Below are 23,007 nucleotides of genomic sequence, written 5' to 3'. Positions count from 1 at the left end.
TTGATAAGTCACACATTAAATAAAGATGCTCAAATGATCCATTTTGATGAATGAAATGATACAACTAAGAAGTGTTTTATCACCCCCCCACACCCAAAAAAAGTGTTGTATCTAACTGTGCTTTGGACTTGTATTCATCATTTATAGTAAAATCTGATCTATTAGACATGCAATAAGGGTACAATCACATGAATGCTGCAACTACTCAATGAAAACTCCAGAGAACATTTTCTAGAGCGCATCAAGGGACAGTGTGGTGGGGAGGGTTCCCCAACATTTTCATCAGTCAGCCCTTATGCAGAATTCTGCAGCAAAATCTCACAAAGTTCTAGAGTGTGAGCTTCCTGGGTTTTTGGGAGCCCAGGATTTTGGGAGTCACACATAGAACAAATAAAGAAAATTTTGTTGTGATTAGAAGGTTGGAAAGAACTGAGGAATCTGAAATTTGGTTCTTTTATACACATATAAAAAATCTTAAATAGTATTCCCATTTTAGATCAAATTATTCTTCAAATAAAAATTTCAGACTTATCATCATCTAAAAAAAATAAAATGTGTCAATTCACCTGTTAATAGTTAAACAAATCATTGAAAAGTAAATAAGAATTCCAGAAAGATCTCTGAGTTATTGTTTTAAAATTTGTAGGCAGCAAGGTCTTTTGAAACTGAATCACTTTCAGGGCTTCCAGTATATAAAACTTTTTAAAATAAATGTAGTTTTTAATTAGCTGAAATATAGTAAAGAATGTTTTATTGTTTATGAAATCCCCAAAGCCGAGGGATTAAAGGGAAAATGTTTAAAAGCCACCATGCAGTTAATATTCTCAATCTCTAAACAATCCATCCTTCAGATTAGGTTTATGATTCAACACACAAAAAATACTGAATATGTTTAGTTAACAATTTACTAAAGGTGACTATAAACTCCGTTGTTTTATAAAGGTCTTTATTAGTAGTCATTTATCTGGGATAACATGAGCTTTGAATAGCAGTGGTACTAAGTCAGATATATTATAAGTAATTCATCATTACATTATAGAGCTGCACAAACCTCAAGTAATATCAAAAAAGTTTAAAGAGAAGTTGGCTTTGTTGAAGAGTGTTCAAAATGTAAAAGAATGTGTGCGTTCATTTACTTATGGCTGCTCTATGAGTGAGCCATGTATCATGTAGCCCTATGTCCGGCAGATGGAACTGAGATGTGGGGTACATTTCCTTCTAGATCCAAAGGATCATCTCACTGATTGTCTCGTTTTCCTTTGGAACAGCTGTGTACACAGGGCCTGGTCCAGTAAAGGATGTGTTCTCTACCACCAATAGAATGACTGTGCTTCTCATCACTAACGATGTGTTGGCGAGAGGAGGGTTTAAAGCAAACTTCACTACTGGCTATCACTTGGGGATTCCAGGTAAGAGATCATAAATCACACATTGTGTCATAACTTTTGGAGCAAAACAGCAAAGGTATACAGAATTTCAAGGCCAAAATCATGATTTTAATGCTTTCCTTCTGTGACACTCATTCTTCCTCATCTTAATGAAGATTATCTTTCCTCCTTTACATCTGTATTACCATTACCTAAGTTTGTTCAAAGTAGGAAGCCACAAAAGTTTTTAGCAGACTTACTTGGACCTCTCTGATGTGTAAGGAGTGTTGAATTTTGTTCACTGAAGAGGGCCATGTTAAATGTTAAAAGTAGGATACTTAACCCTGTAAGGAAGGAAGACTGTCATGTTTCCCATGTCAAGAACATTTTCAGAGAGCAAAGAAGGAAACAGGCAAGAGAGCTGTTGGCATGCCAACAACATTCAATTAAATAATTAACATCATTAAGTTATTGGAGACAACCGGAGTAAAGCACTGCAGTGTAGGAATTTAATGCTATTTGCTGGCATGCCCAACCCTCCGACACTGGGTGTTTTATTATATCCATAAAATAATCAACAAGAGCAAACAAAATAGTGGCATGTTCATCATGGATATATGTATATGTGTATATATATATATGGATATATATGAATATGGATATATATTTATATATCTAGTATTTGCATATATTTGCATTTGGCAATCTGCAAAGAAATTTTGCAACTGGATACTCCCCTTGGACTATGATTTGTCTCATAGAACTGCCCAACAACTCAGTGGTTCTTTCCAGGTGCAAATATGTTAGAAACACAGGATAAATGCTACTTCCTACATCTCTCTTTCTCTTCCGTAGGAAGAGAAGTATTTGTGGAATTGATGTCTTACACTTGAATATCTAGAAAAAAGATAGGATTGGATAGTTTGTCTTCATCTGGCCTATTATCCAATACAAAATCCAGCTACTATTAGGTTATGTTTATCTTTGTTCCTCCACTCACAACTGGCCAGGACTTTTGACACCATCCCAGAAAGCTGCCTGCTTTAATCTTTATGGCAAAGAATTAAGGGATCTATCATCTGGCCTGAAAATGAGCCACAACTGGTATTATCCATGCTACTTAGATAGAAGTAAGTGGTAGCTCAATCGATTAATCTGGATTTTGTGACTGATTTTAGAAGCCACTCTGTTTACTTACAAGCAACAGTGAGATGGATCAATAAAAAATAATTAGTAAACACTTTGAGATCTACACAAAATTATAATTTATCTTATCATGCAGTACACTAAAAAGAATAAGTATGGAAAATGACATGATTTTGTTAGGTAAAGAAGAAAATACATTGAGATGCAAATATCAATAGATATGTATTTACATAAGAGTGTGTGTGTGTGTGTGTGTGTGTGGCAAGAATTTAACTTAGAAGAAAATTTGATCATTGCTTTAGAAAATGTTAATCAACATAATTTTAAAAATGTCATCTTGAATTGAATCACTGATTTTGTTTCTTATTTTGTTGCTGATGATTATACTATAACCTTGTTTGTTTGCCAATTATTTTATCTGCTATTTCAGTTTCCTTCTCTTTGTGATGAACCTATTATTTTAATTTAATTCAACATTTGAGTTATACTTTTAAAGTATAGATGGGTGATGGACATAGATGAGGACATTTTGGTAGTTAATAATTGAGCACACTTGAGATAAAACAGACTGGTTATGTAATGTTCAAAAAAAAGCTAAATCTTTCTTACTGTTATATAGAAAGTAAATTAGTTAATAGCAAACTTTAGATGACAGAAAAACACAAACTGTTACCACCAATACTTTTATACGTAAAATTATGACCCTAATTTTTTTAATTATTATATAATGTTTGGCTCCTGATAGAATAGTCTTTGCACAGTACTGGCTCCCACAAGTGACGTCACAATAAAGTCTCCTTTCAAGAAATTTGGAAGAAGATGGCCATCTTTGGCCAGAGCAATTTTCTGTGAAACTCTGCCATAATCAGATCTTTCTGACTTAATTAGAGGCCTTTGTTAGCAGTGTGAACCACCTAGTTTTCTGGTCTATTGCACAATTATTCAGAACCTCTTGTGCAGAACACACACATTCCCACAAAAATTGCTGCAGGAAAGCACGATGAAGAATGAAAAAACAATAAGTAAAGAGAGATGGAAACATATGAGAGTCTGTAATGGGCATGCAGGAAAAAACACCAAGCCAAATTTGCAAATAATAAACATTCCTGAAATTGAAAAAAAAAAAAAAGCAGATCAAAACTAATAGTGAAAGATACAATGAAAGAAAAATTATACACTTTTTGAATCTGAATAAAATTACCTGAAAAATCATGAAGCCTTAGCGTCTTCAGTAAAAAAGATTAATAAGCAGGAATCAGTGTTATACAACTTTCTGTGTGAAGTTTTAAATTTCAAGAGGGAAATTTTTCTGAAAATTTCTAGCAGAATAAATAAAATTATTTCTGTAGGTGTTGAAGATAAGATCAGCTTTATATTTCACTCAATTATGAATATTAAAACAATGAAGTAATACTGAAGTAATATTTCTCATGTTTTAAAGAGAAAATCCCATGACTAAAAAATAGACAAGGGTCAATAACTGCTGTATTTAAATGTAGTAAAATTCTGTACTCTCTTCTGCAAAGTATCATAAAATAGAGCAAGTAATTATCTAATGCCTATTACTATTCTACTGGAGGCCATCCTAAATTTTTTTCAAGAATTCTGTCAAGGAAAGGATTTTTGAAAGAAGTGTTACACTTTTAAAGGAATTGAGGTAAATAGTAAAACCTGAAGTAATTGAGGTTTAAAAAACAATACTGTGCTCTAACAGATAGGGGATTAGATTTATTGAGGTATCCAAACAATTGAAATAATTGTAGGTGATTTGGTTTGGCTCTGTATCCCCACACAGGTCTCACCTTGAATTGTACTAATCCCCACGTGTTGTGGGAGTGACCCGGTGGCAGGTCACTGAATCATGGGGGTGGGTCTTTCCTGTGCTGTTCTCACGATAGTGAATAAGCCTCATGGGATCTGATGGTTTTATAAAAAGGAGTTTCCCTGCACATCTTCTGTCTTGCCTGCTGCCATGTAAGATGTGCCTTTCTCGTCTTTTGTCTTCTACCGTGATTCTGAAGCTCCCCCAGCCATATGAAACTGCAATTCCATTAATTCTCCTTTTTCATATAAATTACCTAGTCTCAGGTATGTCTTTATTAGCAGCGTGAGAACAGACTAACAGCACAGGACATTCCACCATCTGCAAAAGTGAAAGCATCTTGAAACAAAATTTTAAGAAAAGGTAGATCTTTAAATTCCTATTTTAAATTGAAAATGAGAAGGGAGAAAAGACTTGAAAAGAGGAAAATGGATTGTCAAAAGGAAGATGGAGACAGATCTCTTTCATCAAAAGTTACAGTTTGTTTAAATTGCGTTTTATGGACTCATAATAATTACACATGTTTATGGAGTATATGTAATATTTTAATACAAGCATATAATTTATAATCATCAAATCTGGGAAACTGAAATATTCTTCACTTCAAACATTTATTATTTCTAAGTGTTAGGAGCACTCCAAATTGTCTTCCCTAGTTATTTTGAAATATACCATAAATTATTGTTAACTATAGTCATTTTTTTGTGTTACCAAACACTAGGTCTTATTCCTTCTATGCAACTCTGTTTTGGTACCCATTGAAACCCTTCTTTATCCTCTCTCCCCAGTACCCTTCTCAGTCTCCGGTGACCACCATTCTATTTACTATCTTCATGAAAGCAATTAATTTAGCTCCCACCTATGAATGAGAACATGCAACATTTGTCTTTCTGTGCCTGGCTATTTCACTTAACATAATATCCTCCAGTTTCCTCCATGTTATTGCACATGACAGAATTTCATTATTTATTATGACTGCATAATATTCCATTGTGCAAAGATATCATATTCTCTCTCTGTCTTCATCTGTTGATGGACTCAGGTTCACTGCATAACTTGGCTATCAAGAATAGCGCTGCAACAAACATAGATGAGCAGATATCTCTTTGAGATACTGCTGTTCTTTCTTTTCATTTATTTCCTGTCTCAGATTCTTATAATGAAACAAACACAACATCAAAGACTTTAAAAAGCATTATAAGCAATTATGATTCAAGATCAAACTCAAAAACAGAGCACAATCTATTTCTCTCAACGCAAAAGAGACACCAAGTTTATGGTGCATAGATTCTTTATATTTCTTTTGCCTACAGCTAGATTCCATTTAGTACTGTTACATTAGTGTGTAATGTATGAAGTTATTTTTAAGGGAAACTTCCCTTGATTAAAGCTAGAATGGAGTCTTCAGTGCCCATCACTGCATGATAAATACATGGGGAATGTGGTTTCACTTGCCTCCTAGACATAGGGCAGATGCTACTGAGAAGTGTAATGGAATGATTGAGTTGTCATCAGCACCGTCTGCTTCCGTCAAAATTATTTTTTATACCCAAAGACTGAAAAGCAATTACAGAATCAGGGACTTGGCTGTGGAGGCTAATCAAGCTGGTAAGGGAAAGTGAGATTGGACAGACATCCTGGGACTTTACTTTGGTGGTTCTTTTAGAAAAAAGTATAAATGGGCATCAAACATCATTTTTGCTTCACTTATCTTCTGGAGATATTGTAGGGACACCTTCCAAGACATTCAGTTGAAATCTAATGCAATTGTATAGTGTATTTTTGTATCTTATTTTCTTTGTACTATGTTCCTAACATTTCCATTTCTATTGTAATAAAGTATATGTAATAGAGATTTATGAAGATCTGTCTCCTATAAATGTCCCCTTATTGCTCTTTTCTGATACTCAGAGTCTTAACGATGGAATTCAATAGTGTTTGTCAGGCAACTGTGGAAGTGGCAGCTGATAACGGTGGCAGCTGAGGCTTTGAGCCCTCCCCAGATTGTGTGGCACGTGCCTTAGAGATCAATTTCGTTCTGTTTTAAACCAAGCATATGTTGACTAAATGAGGCAACGCTACTGGAGACTCCATAAAAGGAGATGGGGAAATTCAATTCTTAGCAATATTTCTTTTTCTCTCCCTCACCATGGGCATAAAACTATTGGAAATAAGATTTCAGAGTCCAGAGAGAGTTACACTGTTGGATTAAAGACTGCTTAATGAAGCTGAACTATTGTATGTTGCAAAGAATCAGAATCCAGTTTATGCATGTAAGGAAAATTTTCAAAGAGCTTATTTATACTTCTCAGATTTTAAAATCTCTGTTCAGTTCAGTAACAATGCAACTTTCCCCATTCAGCATTTTTTCATCCAGTTCATTCAGCTTATAGAAACAAGTTATTATTTTTCTGGATTCATAGAATATAACCCTAACAGCTTCAGCTAGAGCACAAACATGAATTACATTTTTTAGATATTTATATGTTATCAATTTTTAATTCAGATAGTTGTCTGTTTCCATTTAACTCATATGTGATTTTCAAATTAAATATTGCCTAGCTACATTAATAAGAGGGTAAAATTATCAGTAAATTTATCTGTGATTAAATTATTGTCATTGAGAACTCATTCTCTACATAGTGATTTCACTAAGCTATGAAAAATGTAGTAAGATAATTTAAAAATAAAGAGTGGTGACTAACATTCTGTAAGTATATTAATATAATTGATCATGGATATGTAATTCATGCTGTCAACTTTTTAAATAAGGTTTATTAAAATATAAACTTAAGACACAGTATCTGAACACAAACACTTCTGCCTACATTTAAGGCTTCCTGTTTTCTAAAGGAAAATTAATATCTGAAAGATAAAATATAGAGTCAAAGTATTAATGCTCTCTTTAGAATCTGTAATTATCTCTGCCCATTTGTCATCTCACTAATCTGGTTTAAAAATATGTTTGTGAAACAAATTGTTAATTACGTTTTCAAGAACCTGCGTAATAGCATTATATTTTGAGATATGTAACCAACTTTTCTCATAGTATAAAGATTTGTAGAAACAACTAGCCACGGCTTTCTAAAAATATTTTCTTAATAAGGTAACTCAGATTTCAGTTGAAAAAATACAGAATTCTTCAAAGTTTAAAGTACAGCCTACAAATAGCTCTGATTATTATTGTAAGATCCTAAGAGGAAAGGATTAGTTATGTTTTCATATTTATTTCATTATTCGTAGGGAGAAATAGCACAACTAGCACATGGAGTAAGGATGTTAACTTTAAAAATATCAGTGAAAGGCCGGGCATGGTGGCTCACGCCTGCAATCCCAGCGCTTTGGGAGGCCGAGGCAGCCGGATCACCTGAGAACAGGAGTTCGAGACCAGCCTGACCAACATGGAGAAACCCTGTCTCACCTAAAATACAAAATTAGCCCGGCGTGGTGGTGCATGCCTGTAATCCCAGCTACTTGGGAGGTGAGGCAGGAGAATTACTTGAACCCAGGAGGCGGAGGTCTCAGTGAGCCGAGATGGCACCATTGCACTCCAGCCTGGGCAACAAGAGCAAAACTCTGTCTCAAAAACAAAAAAAAAATCAGTGAAAAATATTTTTTTTTTACTGTTACTGTTTTTACTGTTAAAAATATTATGTACTGCATATTCTCTGTATATATATTGTTATGATAAGCATACTTCATTATTTGTTAAAATGTATTCTCCTGACCCACCTAAGACAAAAGTAATAGTTACTTCTGTTGACAGTCAAAGAAACGGAGCCTCAGAAAGACTAATGTCTTTGCCCAAGGTCAGAGAAATATTAAAAGAAATGGCTAGGCCAGGCGCGGTGGCTCAAGCCTGTAATCCCAGCACTTTGGGAGGCTGAGACGGGCAGATCATGAGGTCAGGAGATTGAGATCATCCTGGCTAACACGTGAAACCCCGTCTCTACTAAAAATACAAAAAACTAGCAGGGCGAGGTGGCGGCCCCTGTAGTCCCAGCTACTTGGGAGGCTGAGGCAGGAGAATGGCATAAACCCGGGAGGCGGAGCTTGCAGTGAGCTGAGATCTGGCCACTGCATTCCAGCCTGGGCGACAGAGCGAGACTCTGTCTCAAAAAAAAAAAAAAAAAAGAAATTGCTAAATTGTACCTTCAACCAAGATCATATTACTTTAGGGTTTCTTTAGGGTTTATGTCTTAACCACTGTTGAAATTTAACTAAGTAAATTATATTTTCATAATTCATAAAATTGATTTTTTTCAAATCACTAGAATTACTATCAGCCAATTATCTTAAATTTTAAACTTTATTTGAAATCATAGTTTTAAAAAGTGCTTTATATTACATCGACTCTATTACTAAGCTTCATACTTATTTTGAGGCATATCAATCTTTTAACATACATTAATTTACTTTATGTTTTAAAAAATCTACTTATTCTCTGCTTTGTGCCAGACACTTTGCTAAGCCCTGGACATACGAACATGAGAAAACAGGCTTTATGGGTATTACAGCTGGCATATTGTATATTCAGTTTATAGAATGACTGACCTCAATGACAATATAAGCAAAACAAAAGATTCTTTTGTCTTTATTTTAATTCAAATCTCCTTTTTCGTCTCTGGATATTTCAGGCAGATCTCTACACTTTTTCAGTTACTTCCGCTGTTAAATCATTTTATCTGAGTAACTTACACTCACTTTTAAGTATTAAAATGAACAGTCAAGTATAATGTCAACACTTTTATATTATCTAATTCAAAGCTTCTTTTATCCCTCAACTCAGGCACAGACGTTGGCCTAATAACTTAAGACAGAGGAGGGTGGAAATACTGTCTTTTTTTATTTTATACTTCTCTTTTTTCCTCTTCTTCCCATAGTTCCAACGTTGGAAGATAGGAAGTTTGTTTGTTTGTTTGTTTTTTACCATCGTAGTTTTCATTTGGCAAATACCAACTTCTGGCCAAATGCTAGCTCTGTTGTCAAACAGACTTGTGAGCTCTTTGGAGCATTGTTTCACCAGCCCTGGACTACTGTACTGTAGACATGGGTAGTACAGCTCCTAAATAATCTCTTATAACCCTGCTCAGCTCCAAATCCCTAATCCCCAGGTTCCATTCCTCCAATTTTTGTGCTAGAGCCAGACTTCTCTGCCAGGCAGTTGCCATCTGACCACCTTTCCAGTGTCCACTTTGCCAACATTCTAACTTCTGATTTCATTTCATGGGAATTGATCACTAATATTTATTTACACAGCTATCTGCCCACAAACTTCAGGAAAATAATGTCACTGTCTCATTAATCTTTTCACTATACTTCAGTTTATCCTGGCATTTATAAAAAACCAGGGTAGTGAAATGGATTTACTGGGTTTCACTACACAACAAATTTTATGTTTGTTGTATATTTCACTACCCAGCAAATGTTATGGAATATAATGAGATGGGATGAGATGGGATGGGATGGGATGGGATGGGATGGGATGGGATGGGATGGGATGGGATGGGGTGGAATAGGGTAGGATAGGATAGGATAGGATAGGATAGGATAGGATAGGATAGGATAGGATAGGAATTAATAGAACAGAGTAAAGGTAAATTTTAATTTAGTTACACACACACACACACACACACACACACATTGATGTGTATCCTAGAATTATTACTTAAAATCTGTTTCATGCTAATGTCAGAGTTTTTAAAAGTCTGAAACCCCTAGCACTAGTCCCATGAAAGCCTGGTCCTTGTGGTTATGCAGTGTAGCCAACTTTTGGCCAGGGAGTGAGATGCTGACCTTGCTTCTTTCAGGCAACCTAATTAGGAATTGATTCTCTTAGGGAACCCCACACTTGGTTTGCTGGATGGCCCCACTCCACTTTCCCCCATAAAAACACCCCCCCTCAAATACTCTATTCAATATTTTTTAAGAAAAATACTCTAATGCCCTTTTATTAAAAAGCTGAAAATAGCTGATGGATATTGATAGTTGCTGGACTACTTTCGGTCTTTTTTTCAATTAGTGTGGTATGGCTAAACTGAGTCCCTCTCTTTAGAAGTATAACGGTATTTGTCAGTACTCTCAGATGTGAGTCTACAACCTAGATTCTAAAAGAGCAGGAATAATTTCTTTCAAGTGTCATTATGTTTGGTCATCATAAATTCAGAAAGTCTCCATGGATACTTCTATAATTTGTTTCTGAAATCATATTAACCTGAATTGAGTCTCCTTGAAAGCAGTGTAATAGTAATGTTATTGTATTGACTAGTAGACACTAATGGTTTTCAAACTACAAGCTTCCCTTTTCTTATTTTTATCAAGTGCTTTTGCTTCCCCATATGATTGTTCATGTGCCATGTAGGGCATAAGACGCTGAACCTCTCCACACCTGACAACCATCGTCATTGTCAGGGAACCATGTGGCCCTCACGGAGTTCCTACTCTCCTTCCAGCACATAACTGTACCTCATAAGCCATAATCAGAAAGTGCTAGAAGAGGGAAGCAAACCTCTCTCTCCCAGTGATATGAGGGCTCTCCTAGAACAAAACTTTTAAAGACCAAACAGTCTCAGGAAACAGCAGCAGCTACTTCTAAGTAAGAAATGTTTCCAGTAGGCTTCTTTTTGCACAACAAACTCTGGAAACAACGACCAATGGCCTCCAGATCTACCCAATTTCTTCTTTGCCCAGCCTTTTCATTTACCTTTTGTGTCTCCACGTGCCAAGCACATGCCCATGCCTCCAACACCGCTTTAATTATTTGGAGCTCTATCCTCAACTTCTTTTCACATTACAGATACCGCAAAGTTTCCATTTCCTTGTGACTACTCTTTCCTGCCTGACCAACTTTTAATTGAGCCCTCTGTTTCCAACCCAATCCAACTTTGATCCCACCAACAGATAACTTCCACAGTTCTTTCTTACAAAGGTTTGGAAGTATCATTTGGATGGTGAGGCCAGGGGACCTCTCTGTGCTTGAGTAACAGTTCGGTGGTTGTTGCTTGTATGTTCGTTTGAGGGGGAGGAGTTTGTTTATTGAAGAGATACTAACAAAATTATGAGGAAGAGGTGAGTTGACCTCTCAGCCACTTCTTAGAAATTCCCTGAGTTTTGCTGCAAAAGAGATGTCTGAGGTTTCATCCACACTCTTTTAAAGCGACATGCACATCAGCTTGGGAGCTATTTCTGAGGCATTCTGAACAACCAAGTTGATGGTGTTTCTCAGTATCAAAGCTGGCTCCACCTTGTGCTGTGGCAAAGGGCTCATGTTTAAAGGGGAGCAAATGGGATTTGTACTCCAGAATCATCCATTTGTGTTTTCTTTATCCTATACAATAAACATTCTTTCCCCATAGAGCCATGCATGGAAGACAATTTTCAATGTAAAAATGGAGAGTGTGTTCCACTGGCAAATCTCTGTGATGGTCATCTGCACTGTGAGGATGGCTCCGATGAAGCAGACTGTGGTATGCCTTATTTTTAGGAAAATACTTTTATGACTTTAGCCTCTGCCTTTGGATTCTATGGTGTAAAAGAAAGATTATAAGTGTGTTTATTAGGACTGTTTTGATGCTTTGGAATGAGAACATCTCATCTCTGAGATGATTTTAGCACCTCGTCCCCATCTGGTTAGGAAAAAAGTTAATACGCAGGCCTCAGTTTATTGTTTGTTTCAATTTGGCCACACTTATTAACTGTAATTCTAGAGCAACAAATATTCATATATAGGAAGCCTAGAATACCACAGAGACAGCATTCCAAACCAAGCAGGCTAGCACCACGCATATTGGCTACTGTGTTCTGTTTATTGCCCACATTCAGAGGTACGTGTATGCTTACTTATAAGTCACTTTCTCCCACTGCCCTGCTGAGTTTTCAGTCCAGCTCCCCTTCCAGACCTCAATAACATTGTGAGTAATGGATTCTTTTATTATGTCTTTTTATTTCTAAGCAAATTTTTAACACTTACATACTATGCATTATGCACTGTAAATAAGTTAAAACAAAAAAATCTACAATAAGAATTAGCTATAATTGGCCAGGCGTGGTGGCTCACGCCTGTAATCCCAGCAATTTGGGAGACCGAGGCAGGCAGATCACCTGAGGTCAGGAGTTCATGACCAACATGGTGAAACCCTGTCTCTACTAAAAATGCTCAATTAGCCAGGCATGTTGGCGGGTGCAATCCCAGCTACTCAGGAGGCTGAGGCAGGAGAATCGCTTGAACCCAGGAGGCAGAGGTTGCAGTGAGCCAAGATCGTGCCATTGCACTCCAGCCTGGGCAACAAGAGCAAAACTCCTTCTCAAAAAAGCAAAAAAAAAATCAGCTATAGTTCACCCATGAGGAAACTGTGGCTTGGAAATGATAAGTGGCTGCCAAATTTCACACACCTAGTAAGGGCCATAGCTGTTTTTGAACCTAAGTCTGTATAATTCTATAGTCACTGCTCTTAACTGTTGTCGTAATAGGAAAAAAGGGTAAACAATGTAGCATTATTTTATAGAATTACAACATAGTGTTTGTAGGTAAGACTATAATTACTGATATTTTCCTCCCTTGATGAACTCGCTTAACTTGGTCCAGTCTGTACCTGGCCACTAATGGTCTTAAAAGTCTGTTCAAAATGATTGTAAAATGATGAATGAGATGATAGAAATCAAATGGTATAAAAGCAAGTACAAAGAAAAGAGTACTTTTTGGTGGGGTGGGAATTCCTAAAGTAATCTCTAAACTTGAGTTTCTGTCTTTCAGAAGCTAAGTTTATATATATTGTTAGGTATACTCTTCACAAATAACTTTATTTTCTGTTTATGTGCTGTATAGATTTGTAATAAACTTGCATATCTCTGCATTTTCCATTTTTATCGTTACATAAAAGAGCAAAATTATCTGCTAAATTTATATTTTTCAAATTAGACCTTCCATCATGCTCTTAAGAAAAACTACAATCAATCTCTAAACTTGAGATGTTAGGAACATTGCACATTTAGTTTAGAGGCCGTAATCTACTGTTATCAATTTAGGTCAAAATGACCACAAGAGTAATCTAATCTCTTTAATTCATCTTTTTTTGTTAATTTTTCTAAAAAATTAGCTGTAAATTTAAAAAATTTAATTCTATATATTTATTGGTTACAACGTGATATTATTATATATAATATATATATAGGATGTATGGAGAATGTATATATAGAGAATGTGTATATATGTATATATAAAATGTGTGTATATATGTATCTATAAAAAGTGTGTATATATAGAGAGAGAATGAGGAATGATTGAATTATGCTAATCAACCTATCCATCACCTTAAATACTTATCGTTTTTCATGATGGGAAAATTTGAAATTTTGCAATTTTGCAAAATTTAGAAATATACAGTACATTATTATTAACTATAGTCACAGTGCTGTGTCAGAGATCTCACAAACTTATTCCTCCTGTCTAACTGAAGCTCTGTACTCTGAGCAATGTCTTCCCATTCTCCCCACCCTTCAGTCTCTGGTAACCACCATTATACTCTCCGTGTCTTTAGTGCGTCTTTTCAATGGCACAACGAACAACAATGGTTTAGTGCAGTTCAGAATCCAGAGCTTATGGCATACAGCTTGTGCTGAGAACTGGACCACCCACATTTCAAATGATGTTTGTCAACTGCTGGGACTAGGGTAAGTAATTCTACTGAGTTCCCTTTTAAAAGATTCTCAAATGTTTTTATTATGATCAAATTAGATTTAGCAAGAGCTTTAAAATTCATAAAGTTATGAATTTAGAAAATACACATTAGCAAAAGGGAGAAAATTAAAATCTTGATTAACCCTATTTTCAAATAATAACCACTGTTGGTAACCTTTGTATAGTGTATAAATGTAAGTACGAGTAAATATTATATAAAATATAATATGCTCTGTTATACAAAATACTTATATGTGAGCATTTCTCATGATTTTAAAATTTTTAGATGACTTTTAAAAAAATGAACTATTTCATTTTATGCTATATCATAATATACATAAATAATCACAAGGGTACTACAGAGAATATGATTTTGCTATATCTTTGCAACACATTTACAATAGTTTTTTTGGAAAATTTATAGAGGTACTATTGTAGTGGGAGAGGTTTTGCAAAATTTGTAAAATATTTTAAAAATTAAAAATTTTACATAACCTCTTCCACTACAATAGTATTTCTATAAATTTTATATGATAGAAAGATAAAGAAGGATATTCTCAGGAAGGATGATGCAAGTAAAAATTCCAATTAATAACTCATCAAAAATGTATTATACCTCCCAGTCTAATGCCATAATAGCTTGCATCAAATATGTAATTTCGCCATATTCGTTTTTTACCTTCCCATCAAGTCTTAAAAGTAATTAGGTAGAAAATGAAAGTAATGAGTAGCAATAACATACTTACTTTGCGTTTTACAACCTGTCAACTCTAACCCACCATTCTGATCCTTAAACACATATGATTTTGAAGATTTAATGATTACTAACCATATTGGTTCACATGTGGTTATCTTTATAACTTATAACACTGTATCATTTAAAGTTTGTTTGTCATATTAAACTATAAGGTCTATAAAGGGAAGAACCGTGTCTATTTTATACATTATTGTAATGCTAAAATCTAGACTAATCTTTGTCTTTAAAAATCAGAGCCAAATACTTAAGCAATAAATTATATTATACACTCTATGTACATGTAAATATAGATATACCTATCTATAAAAACATATGCCAAAAGTTTTCTAATTATAAAACATATGCTTTTCTCTTAGGTTGATTCCAAATGTTGGCTATTGTGAATAGTGCTGCAATAAATGTGGGAGGGCAGATATCCTCTTTGATATACTGGTTGCCTTTCTTTTGAATATATGCCCAGCGGTGGAAATGCAGGATTACATGGTAGTTCTATTTTTAGTTTTTTAAGAAACCTCCATAATGTTCTGAATAGTGGCTCTACTAATTTATATTTTCCCCCAACAGTCTATGGGAGTTCTTCTTCCTCCACATCTTCACCAGCATCCCTTACTGCCTCTCTTTTAATAGAAGCTATTTTAACAGGGGTGAGAGGTATCTCACTGTGGTTTTGATTTGCATTTCTCTGGTAATTCGTGATGTTGAGCATTTTTTCATATTCTGTTGGCTATTTGTATGTCTTTTTTTTGAGAAATGTCTATTCAGATAATTTGCCCATTTTTAAAGTCAGAATATATGTTTTTCTTTCTTGTCGATTTGTTTGAGCTCTTTATATATTTTGGTTATTAAATGCTTGTCAAATGGATAGTTTGCTGATATTTTCTCCCATTCTGTGGACTGCCTCTTCACTTCGTTAGTTATTTCCTTTGCTCTGGAGAAGCTTTTTCACGTGATGTGATTCCCTTTGTCCATTTTGGCTTTGGTTGCCTGTGCTTTTACGGGCTTACTCGAGCACTCTTTGTCAGACCGATGTCCTGGAGTGTTTCCCCCACTGTCTTATTCTAGTGGTTTCAACATTTTAGGTCCTAGATTTAACTCTTTAATCCATTTTGATATGTTTTTTCTATGTGGTGAGAGATAAGGGTCTAGTTTCATACTTCATAGAGTTCTCCAGTTTTCCCAGCATCACTTACTGAAGAGATTGTTCTTTCCCCCCAGTGAATGTTCCTGGTGCCTTTTTAAAAAAAAAAAAAAATCAGTGGGCTGTAAACATAGATTTATTTCAGAGTTCTCTATCCTGTTCTCTATTCTGTTCCATTGGTCTGTTTTCCGTTTTTATGCCAGTTATCTTGGTTACGGTAATTTTGTAGAATATTTTGAAATGTGGTAGTGTGAAGTCTCCAGTTTTTTTCTTTTTGCTTGGGATTGCTTTGGCTCTTTGGTGTGTTTTGTGGTTCCATATAAATTTTAGGATTTTTAAAATATTTCTATGAAGAATGTCTTTTGTGTTTTGATAGGGATTGCATTAAATCTGATAGAGATTGGGTAGCATTGTTATCTTAACAATATTAATTCTTCCAGTCCATGAGTATAGGATGTTTTTTTTCATTTGTTTGTGTCTTTTTCAATTTCTTTCATTAGTGTTTTACAGTCTTCCTTGAAGAGGTCTTTCACCTCCTTGGTTAAATTTATTTCTAGGTGTTTAATTTTTCTGTGGTTGTTATAAATGGGATTACTTTCTTGATTTCTTTGTCAGCTAGTTGGTTGTTGATGTATAGAAACTGTAATGATTTTGTTTTGTTCATTTTGTATCCTGAAACTTTACTAAATTCAATGATCAATTCCTTTTTTTGGTGGAGTATTTAGGTTTTTCTATAGATAAGATCGTGTCATCTATAAACAGAGACAATTTGACTTCCTTCTTTCCAATTTGGATGCTCTTTATTTCTCTCTTTATTCTAATTGCTTTGTCTAGGACTTTCAGGGTTATGTTGAATAAGAGTGGTGAGAGTAGGTATCCTTGTCTTGTTCTAGCTCTTAGAAGAAAAGATTTCAACTTTTTCCTGCAAATATAATGATAACTATGGCTTTGTCATATATAATCTTTATTGTGTTGCGGTACATTCCTTCTATACCTAAGTTAGCTTCTAACAGTTGGACTGAGAGCTTCCAGTTCCTGTTATATTTCCAAATGCTTTGCATTTAGAATGGAAACTTCCCGGCTCCAGGCCTCATCCAGGTGATGTCAGCCTCATCAGGAACGCAATTCCTATCAAGAGCAAAGAGAGGAAATGAATTTCATTATTCATTATATAAATAATCAATTTAGTTGAACTAATTTACACTCCCATCAACAGTGTAAAAGCGTTCCTTTTACTCCACATCCTCTCCAGCGTCTGTTGTTTCCTGACTTTTTATTTATTTATTTATTTATTTTTGAGACGGAGTCTCGCTCTGTCGCCCAGGCTGGAGTGCAGTGGCGCGATCTCGGCTCACTGCAAGCTCCGCCTCCCGGGTTCACGCCATTCTCCTGCCTCAGCCTCCCGAGTAGCTCGGACTACAGGCGCCCACAACCGCGCCCGGCTAATTTTTTGTATTTTTAGTAGAGACGGGGTTTCACCGTGGTCTCGATTTCCTGACCTTGTGATCCGCCCGCCTCAGCCTCCCAAAGTGCTGGGATTACAGGCGTGAGCCACCGCGCCCGGCCTGTTTCCTGACTTTTTAATGATCACCATTCTAACTGGCGTGAGATGGTATCTCATTGTGGTTTTGATTTGTATTTCTCTAGTGACCAGTGAAGATGAGCTTTTTTTCATATATTTGTTGGCTGCATAAATGTCTTCTTCTGAAAAGTGTCTGTTTACATCCTTCACCCACTTTTTGATGGGGTTGTTTTTTTCTTGTAAATTTGTTTAAGTTCTTTGTAGATACTGGATATTAGCCCTTTGTCAGATGGATAGATTGCAAAAATTTTCTCCCATTCTGTAGGTTGCCTGTTCACTCTAATGATAGTTTCTTTCACTGTGCAGAAGATCTTTAGTTTAATTACATCCCATTTGTCAATTTTGGCTTTGTTGCCATTGCTTTTGGTGTTTTAGTCATGAAGTCTTTGCCCATGCCTATGTCCTGAATGGTATTGCCTAGGTTTTCTCCTAGGGTTTTTATGGTTTTAGGTCTTATGTTTAACTCCTTAATCCATCTTGAGTTAATTTTTGTATAAGATGTAAGGAAGGGGTCCAGTCTCAGTTTTCTGCATATGGCTAGCCAGTTTTCCCAGCATTGTGGAAGACTGTGTGACGATTCCCCAAGAATCTAGACCAGAAATACCATTTGACCCAGCAATTCCATTACTGGGTATATACCCAAAGGATTATAAATCATCCTACTATAAAGACACATGCACACGTATGTTTATTGCAGCACTGTTCACGATAGCAAAGACTTGGAACCAACCCAGATGCTCATCAATGATAGACTGGATAAAGAAAATGTAGCACATATACACCATGGAATACTATGCAGCAATAAAAAAGGATAAGTTCATATCCTTTACAGGCACATGGATGAAGCTGGAAACCATCATTCTCAGCAAACTAACACAGGAACACAAAACCAAACACTGTATATTCTCACTCATAAGTGAGAGTTGAACAATGAGAACACATGGACACAGGGAGGGGAACATCACACACCAGGGCCTCTCTGTGGGTGGGGGACTAGGGGAGGGATAGCATTAGGAGAAATATCTAATGTAGATGATGTGTTGTTGGGTGTAGCAAACTACCATGGCACATGTATACCTGTGTAACGAATCTGTACCTTCTGCACATGTGTCCCAGAACTTAAAAAAAAAAAAAAACTCAGTGTCTAGTTTTCTAGATCTTTGTTCATATATGTACTTTTAAACTTTTTATAAAATGGGTCAAACCACATTCTTTTGTAATTTCTTTCTATTCCTACTTTTATTGAGCATATTTTCTATAAATAGCATATATTAAAAATCTATTTGGTTTATGCATATTAGTCAGTCTTCCTGTACTTCAAATGTGTGTGTGTGTGTGTGTGTGTAATTCTTTTTATTCTACTTGTAAACTTTAACAAAAACTCTTTCAACATGGGGAGCTTTCAGAAATAAAGTCTTGGAAGAAGGCAAGTTGTAGGAGAAACAATGATTTTTGATAAAGAGTCAATAAAACCCAGAAACTGACAATCTTTTATTTTCATTTCAAGTAAAGAACTGGGTAAGTGGCATTCATTCCAAGTTCCTACTTTAAACACTAATTTTACTTCAATAGTGAATTCAAAGGGGTGAAGTCCTAGGAAGCCGTTAGCTTCAATTGCTTGGGAGCTGCTATCTAGACTCAGGAATTTAGTTTCTAAAGATTAAGCTAAAGAGATTGGGTACTTGACCTCGCTTCCACATTTGATGCGCCCGAGTGTCCTGGATGACTGAACTTTCCCTGCCCAGGAGATTTGTGTCTCAATTCATCACCTTTCAAAGATCGCGTATGATTATAAAAAAAGGAGTTCTTTCCATTGTGGTTTGTGAATTTTAACTACATTGTTTCCTGGAGGATGTATTGGGTTCAGACGAGTTATTCGCAAAGGTCAAAATGATCAACCCTTTACTTTGACAGAAGTTTTTTCAATGAATTTGAATGAAACATGTTAGTTGGGTGACAGCAAAATGTTGATTCCTATATTTACATTCCTTCCAATGCATTGGAAGGAAACATATATCTTTATTACATTTTAACAGTATATAATGTAAATATATTATTATTATTCCTGGATCAGAAATCTAAGCACTGGTGTTGATATTGTGTCTGTTCCATGAACAAATAAGACATGGCTTTCTGTGCTTATGTGGTGATGATAGACACATAAACAGACAATTACAATATAATGTGATACATGCAAAGTGCTGTAGCAGAACTTAAGTCATCAAAGGCATGTCAAGGAAGGTTTTCTAGAAAATGGCCCGAGCTGAGTGGATAACACACAGCTCTGTTCTATTTACTTACATGGTTTTCCCCAGCCAGATTTTACTCTCTAGTTCACTGATCCCATTTCCCGTGAATCATAGTCCTTCTAACCAGATACAGAGACAAATAACCAGATTTTTAGTGTATGTAACACAAGTAGTACATCCCATTGCCTTAGATACAATATTTTTGATGAAGGTCAGGTGCTTGCTTTCTTCAGAAATGAATCAAGTAATCTCTGCAAAGACTTTAATCTTTGAGCCTGTGCTTATTAAATAGTTTCCACAGTGCTCTAGTAATTGAAAGAAAGTTATATCCTTGATGAGAATTTGTCTAGACTGGTGCATGGTAACTGAAAGAAAACTTAGTGAGTTTAAAATGATGTGTGTTTGCTGCAGTAGAAAGTAATTTGGTAGTCAATTTATTAAAAAGCCACTGTAGTCTCTCAAGATTATTTATGCAGATAGGGTACAAAATGCAATTCCCCTCCGATTCTAGTAAATCATATGAGGCCTATTTCATTAGCCTTTCCTTTCTTTATATTAAACATTTTCATTTTCTACCATTTATTACATGCATAAGTAAAAAGTAACTTGAATAACTTTTTCATCTCTTTGATCAAAGTATGAAAGAAAACATTTTATACTGATGCAACAATAAAGGTTAAAAAAATCTTAAGGTCATGCTTTTTTTAATGATATATCCTAGCAAATAGCATTTCCCTGTTACAACCCAATATATAAATGATATAGCTGATATACCCTGCTAAGTCATTAAAATCTGGAAAAAAAATAATCATTTCTGTAAAACTTTACAGAATTTAGGAAATACTAATATCTCAAAAGTGGAGTTAGTTATTTGTGTTCTAAGATGATGGCCTATAAGGAATTGGTGTTAATTTTTAAATCCCATATTAGTCCTGTCCAAGATCCTTCTAAATATCAGGAACATCAAGTTGAGCGTTACATTCTTAAATGCTAATAAATGGAATTACCCCAAGGTTCTTCCTTTGCAGCTGTGTTTTGAAAATACTGGGGGGAGAGATTAAAACGTTTTCCGATAAGCCTTTCAAAAACATGGAGCATAATCATTTCGATTCTTATGTAACCACCACAATGAATTTGTTTACATAACTTAGCACTGAGTTCCAGAACACTGGAAATAGAAGCTGTGTTTCATCCTCGTTTAAGAAGGCGGTAGACACGTAGCGCTTCTGCCCTTGTTCATGTTTTCTGCCAATGTCCCAAAATTTTTAAGTATGTGGGGAAAACCTCCTCGACTTACTACAACTCAGGATGCAAAACAACAACACAGATATGGGAACAGTAAAAAAAAAAAAAAAAAAAAAAAAGTAACCTTTGGCTTTAGATTTGGCTTTAGATGATTTTTATTTAATTTGCTAGCTTTACACAGAAATAATTAAATAATATTTTACATTTTTAAAATTTTTTTATTTGTAACTTCAGTACAGAAGGTACTTTCGGCCGGGCGCGGTGGCTCAAGCCTGTAATCCCAGCACTTTGGGAGGCCGAGACGGGCGGATCACGAGGTCAGGAGATCGAGACCATCCTGGCTAACACGGTGAAACCCCGTCTCTACTAAAAAATACAAAAAACTAGCCGGGCGAGGTGGCGGGCGCCTGTAGTCCCAGCTACTCGGGAGGCTGAGGCAGGAGAATGGCGTAAACCCGGGAGGCGGAGCTTGCAGTGAGCTGAGATCTGGCCACTGCACCCCAGCCTGGGCGACAAAGCGAGACTCTGTCTCAACAAAAAAAAAAAAAAAAAAAAAAAAGAAGGTACTTTCATTCTTAGCTATGTTACTGTGGTAGGGTGAGTGAGAAAAGCTTTGGGCAAGATGGTGGAAAAAATCTTATTTTAATTTGGTTTAATGGACTTAACTACAAAGTCCATCATTTACTTGAAGTACAAATTATAACTCTGATGTTTTCTTCATTTTAAAATTAGAAATGCATTAATAAAAAATAATTAAAGAGCAAATCATTAATAGCAAACTACCATAATTTGATACTTTTTAAACATTAATACTTAATAGGTTTACTATCTGGCAGGGTGGGGGAAAGCACAGTGATAATTATGTCTGCTCTGGGCAAGGAGTGACATTAGGTGTACCACTGACTTGTAATACAACAGCTACATCAGCTCTTAAAGGTACAGCCTGGTTATACATGAGGATCACCTAGTCTCAGCCTCAGACCCTTAGATTCAGAATGGTCTAGGTCAGTGAATCTCAATGTGTGGTTTCAGGACCAAATTCCATCCCAGCATGGAACCACCTGGGATAAATTTATAGAAATTCAAATCCTGGAATCCTGCCTCGGGCCTACTGAACCCAAAAAGTCTAGAGTAAGGCCCAGCAATCTGTGATTTAATAAGCCCTACAGGTGATTCAGATGCATTCCAGAGTTGAGAACCACCACCTGGGGTATGTGCTCTGAACCTTTGTTTAGTGTCATAGGCACTTTTGTCAGTCTGGGGAAACTTAGTTTGGAGAATCTTCTTTGTCTGTCACTCCTACTTCGGCTTATACTTTTTAGTATGTATTTTGTCACCCAAGTGAGACTTTGTTGCCAGGAAATTAGTAAGAATATAATTATACACGCGAAAGAGTATTCTTAAGTATATAAAATAAAACACACAGAACTACAAAGGAACTTTATTACATTAAAAATAATTATCAAAAATTTTAAAATCCATGGAAATAAATATTTCTTTATTAACATATTTAATAAGATGTACTGGTGGCTCTAATGACTACTGTAATATCAAAGGTGAACATAAATGATATTTTATATATGTATCTAGCAACTGCAATATGATATGAACATATCTGTAGTTTGTTTTGGTGACCGTATTTTAGATGTTGCTAACAATTTTGTGGTTACTCACCTACATTTGTATCAGAAGAAGAGATTAAAGGTAGGAAAAATAAAGATATAATTATTTATTTTCCAACTACAAACCTCCTACCTGTTATCATGAACTACCAGGGATTCCAAAGAGGAGAAGGGCCCTGGCTAAAGGGACACCCAGAGGTCTTAGTTCTTTAAAAGTCCGAGGTCATTCTGACAGAGTAGTCAAGACAAGCATGATCCTTCATATACTCATTTCAGTAGAAAACAACATAGAAGTTATGCAAAGCATCCCCAAACTTTGACGGTTTGATTTCACCTGGTAATAAAAACAAAACAAAGATACACACACACACACACACACACACACACACACACACACACATCA

At 35.6% G+C, this 23,007-nt stretch overlaps 1 protein-coding gene across 2 annotated transcripts in view; it reads left to right on the top strand.

The window, feature by feature from the left end:
- The window catches only part of LOC105498551 (transmembrane serine protease 15), a 136,407-nt gene that overhangs the window by 76,722 nt on the left and 36,678 nt on the right, over positions 1-23,007 (top strand). For both annotated transcript variants that reach the window (XM_071095508.1, XM_071095509.1), the window contains 3 exons: positions 1,269-1,409; positions 11,691-11,801; positions 13,872-14,004. In XM_071095508.1, the coding sequence (XP_070951609.1) occupies positions 1,269-1,409; positions 11,691-11,801; positions 13,872-14,004 (385 nt within the window). The remainder of the gene's footprint in view (positions 1-1,268; positions 1,410-11,690; positions 11,802-13,871; positions 14,005-23,007) is intronic.

Source organism: Macaca nemestrina, chromosome 4 (assembly GCF_043159975.1).
Source record: "Macaca nemestrina isolate mMacNem1 chromosome 4, mMacNem.hap1, whole genome shotgun sequence".
NCBI classification, from domain to species: Eukaryota; Metazoa; Chordata; class Mammalia; order Primates; family Cercopithecidae; genus Macaca; species Macaca nemestrina.
Note: the sequence above shows the minus strand (reverse complement) of the source record. Positions and strands in the feature narration are given on the sequence as shown.